Raw genomic sequence first — 4,049 nt, forward strand, 5'->3', positions numbered from 1 at the left:
GTCAAACAACTACCAGACTGTCTACTTCCCCACTCCTCTCTCAGCTCTGCTTGTCTAAACCTCCCTTTGAACTGAAGACATTTACTGTTTTTTACAGTTAAATAGGATGTGTATATAATAGATATGTATTGAATAAAATGACTGTCTAAATATATGTAAAAAATCCAATATTGTACATCCTATATCAATATTATCAGCCTTTTTAAAATTATCCACAGAATATTCATCAAGTCAGATCAACAAATCGAAAAACAAGATTTTTCCACGTGTAAAAATAAAAAAAAAGATCAACAACAGATATAATGTTGTGACACTGAATTTTATTCAAGTATCCCCAACACACTTTTTGTTCTCGAATTATCATCAGTTAAACGATTGAGTTGAGAAAGAGAAAGGCAGCGACAGTTCGTGGCCTGGTTTGAAGTTTGTCTATGTAGGATTTTAGAGCCTCTCAGTGTGCATTTAACTCGGCGGTGCTAAGCACAGACAGACAAATAAAACATTCATGATGACACAAGATAAACAAAAGAGAGACCATTAAAAATAAGACGTTGATGCAGGAATGGCTGCGGCCGAGCCATCTGTTCCATTTCTGTGAACCGCATCTGAGGCTTAAAGGGAGATTTCACTCCAAAAAAAATAAAAAATAAATAAATAAACAGGACTGACACATGATCTTGGACAGTTAACCTACAAACAAGAGGGCTTAATCTCTGTAATTATCACAGCTGAAGCTGATTCTTCGACAGTGAATTAAATATCTTTGCTGATGCTGACTTCGCCGAGGATAAGGGAGATTTAGGCACACATTAGGCTCGAGTTTAAAACTGTTCATCTCAGTTGTAGGCAGACATTTGAAGAAAACATTCTTAGTAAGAAGATATGATTCTTTGTCACCGAAGCAGCCCCAGCTTTGAGTCAGTATCCCGTTAAGGTTAGTGTTTAAAAATGGAACCCCAGGTGAAATCCTTTTATGTGGTTAAATTTGGCTTGAAAATGTTGCCTCTGATTGGGATCTAGCGAACTGCATAGTTTTAAAATGTCTGTGTGATGACTGAGGGAAGTGTTAGCCAAACAATGAGCTCTTTTCAATGTCACAAAGAGATATCACTCATATCTAATCTCAATAAAGCCTTTCAAAATGATGGCAAGTCTCATCCCAATCTAAATTATCAAACTGTTCAGGCTGCTGATGCAATATTCACTTACATATGTCTCACCTTTTGGTGCATACTTCTGCTTATAAAGACAGATGAGTTAATTGCATTTAATTTTCCACCCGTTTACAGTCTGTAGCAGCACCACGACAGACATTTGGCACATTAAATTCAGCACCTTCCCATATCAAAGAAACAGAGCAGATGGTGAATGTGAACAAGCAAAAAAAATACCTTAAGCTAGTTTGTTCACACACTCTTTAAAGCCACAAGTGAGCATCCACTTCCACTCTTCTTTTTCATGCATGTTATCTGGATAGTTTGATCAGATGCTTCCTATCAGTAATACTAAAACCAATCTTTGATACAGCCCAGCCACCATCAAGCACAAACAAGCATCATCATACCACAGGTCTCCTTTTTAGTGGGGAAAAAAGGGAAACTGCATTAAAGCCTAATTCAGGTTAAACTTTCACCCAGATTTAAAAAGCAGAAGAAACCAGGGATCAAGCGATAATTGACCAGATCTCAGGCAGAGATTTACGCCCAGAAGCTGGATGTTTATTGCTAATGTTTGGTCTGACACAAGGTAGAAAACTCTGGGAGCGAAGCAGGGGTCATAAGGAGACAAAGATGAGAGATAGGAGTTTGTGGCAGGTCAGAGTAAGATATGAAGGGAAACAGAAGAGAAGTGCAGGGAGGCCTCATCAGGGGAACGGAGTGGACGTCAGTGCAGCTCAATGAAAGCCTCCATCTCCTCAGAGATGAGTCCCCTGTAGGGCAGTCTGTGCTTTTCAATCGCACGCGCCGCCAGGCACTGAAGGGTGACGTAGTTCAGTGGGTAGAGGGCTGGATGCCCACTGCTCTGCTCGTCAAGCAGCTCGTAGGCCGTCTTCCTCTGTGCGTTTGTAGCATCAAAGTGAGCCCCCGCCTTCATGAGCAGTGCCATAATCTCTGGACAACCATTGTTGGCAGAAATGTGCAGAGGTGTGTTGTTCTCACAGTCACGTGAATCGACGTCTGCGCCGCACTCTAGGAGCAGAGCCGCCACCGCCTGGGAGGGGAAGCGGCCGACAGGGTAGCGTCCAACAGACGTGGTTTCCTTGTCTACGGCCATGTGGAGAGGGGTGAAGCCATTCCGACCTCGGGGGTTCAGCTTCAGGAGGCGGTACACAGTGTGCTTCTTCTGGTGCTCCTGCTCAGGGCTGCACTCCAGCTTCTCCAGCAGGAAGATGAGGTGCAGGATAATGGAGAGGGCTTTGGTGAACTGTGGAGCTTCAGGAGGGTTGTCCCTCTGAGCCACAGCTCTCTCCACCTCCCGCACACTTTTCCCTAACACGGTCATCAGGTCGTGGAAGGTGATGCGTGTCGACAGGGTGCCTTTGGCCCGATCTTGCAGGACAAAAGAAAAGAGCTCTGCGAAGGAGAGGAAGCTGGAGGCGGTCATGGGGCTGAGGGGGTCCAGGTTGCTCTGCTGCATGTCTAAAGCGTATTTCCACAGGCTGATACAGCGTTCAAAGTTGCCTGAGTCTGCATACACAGCTCCCCTGTAGCGGATGTAATAAGAGGTGTCAGGGTGGGAAGGGCCCAGGATTCGTTCTCTCACTAACAGGGCCTGCATCCTCATTTCATCAGGGTCCGTTATCAGAGCCTCCAGCTCCTCTGCATTGTTCACCTCCTGTGCACAGCCATAGGCAGGGATAGGGGGACCAGGTGGAGGCTTGGACAGGGACACAGCTTTGTCCCCTGGCTGCCTTAGCTCCATGGCCCTTCTCCAATACCTCATCGCACCCAGGAGATCTCTCTTTTTGTCCACAAAAGTTGCCCCAAGTAGTTCAAGTGCATCAACGCGTTCCTCTCTGGAGGTGCGAGGCTGGTGGGCGAGGTACTCCACGATGTTGGTGTGACCTGTGACACTTGCAGCCAGGAGAGGGGTCATCCCGTATCCATCCCTCTCCATGCGAGCATTGCACTTGAGCAGCATCTTCATGATGTCCAGGCTGCCTGACTCAGCACAGTCATGCAGGGCAGTGTTCCCTTTCACACTCTTGCGGTTGACGTCTGCCCCGCGGTCCAGGAGGAACTTGGCGATCTCCTTGTGGCCCTTGTAGCAGGAGATCATGAGGCAGGTGTGGCCGTGGCGGTTGGCTACCTCCATGTCAGCTCTGTGTTCCACCAGGTAGCGGACTATCTCCAGGTGGCCGTCAAAGCAGGCAGCTCTTAGCGGTGTTGAGTTAGTTAGTGTTGCATTGTTGACTGAGGCACCGTGTTTTAGAAGCGTCTTCACCACGGGGAGGTGACCGGCTGCTGACGCTGCCCACAGCGGCGGGGCCCCCTCTATGGTCTCACCGTCAAAGTTAACCGCCCCGCCGAGTTCCACATTAGCTTTACAATGTTCAAGAAGGTAGTCTACTACCTCTAAATGTCCGTATCGAGAGGCTATTAACAGAGGGGTTCCTCCCTGGGTTTTCTCCTCGGCTAACGCCTCCAGCTCCTCAGGAGTTTTGTTGCTCAGCAACTTCTGGATAAGTTTCAGCTTACCATCTCTGGCCGCGTTGAAAACCGCCGTCGTTATATCCATTTTACAGCCTCTGAGCTACCGCGCTGGACCCCAACCCCATATCCACTCGTTAACCAAAAAACTGTCGTGTCTTTTTTTAAAAAGTACTGAGCAAGAATCTAAGTTCGGACTCGGTTTCGAGCTCACATCTTTCTGCCATTTTGAGGGTGCTGTCAAGATGGCGTTTGTGTTGTTTGACAGGTCTATGTTTACGATAGCAGCGGGGCATTGTGGGGGATGTAGTTTTGATGGAATTGCTGTTAGAGCAGCAGGAGGCGGATACACCTGGTGTAAAACTACATTTCCCATAGCTGACGTAATTTAAATGACCT

At 47.1% G+C, this 4,049-nt stretch overlaps 1 protein-coding gene across 1 annotated transcript; it reads right to left on the reverse strand.

The window, feature by feature from the left end:
• Positions 1-300: 300 nt before the first annotated feature.
• Positions 301-3,910, reverse strand: fem1a (fem-1 homolog a). Its single transcript, XM_041803544.1, has one exon. It carries the CDS (start codon positions 3,736-3,738, stop codon positions 1,885-1,887), a length of 1,854 nt encoding a protein of 617 aa, XP_041659478.1. The 5' UTR covers positions 3,739-3,910; the 3' UTR covers positions 301-1,884.
• Between the last annotated feature and the right edge of the window lie 139 nt (positions 3,911-4,049).

This window comes from Cheilinus undulatus, linkage group 13 (assembly GCF_018320785.1).
Source record: "Cheilinus undulatus linkage group 13, ASM1832078v1, whole genome shotgun sequence".
Classification (NCBI taxonomy): domain Eukaryota; kingdom Metazoa; phylum Chordata; class Actinopteri; order Labriformes; family Labridae; genus Cheilinus; species Cheilinus undulatus.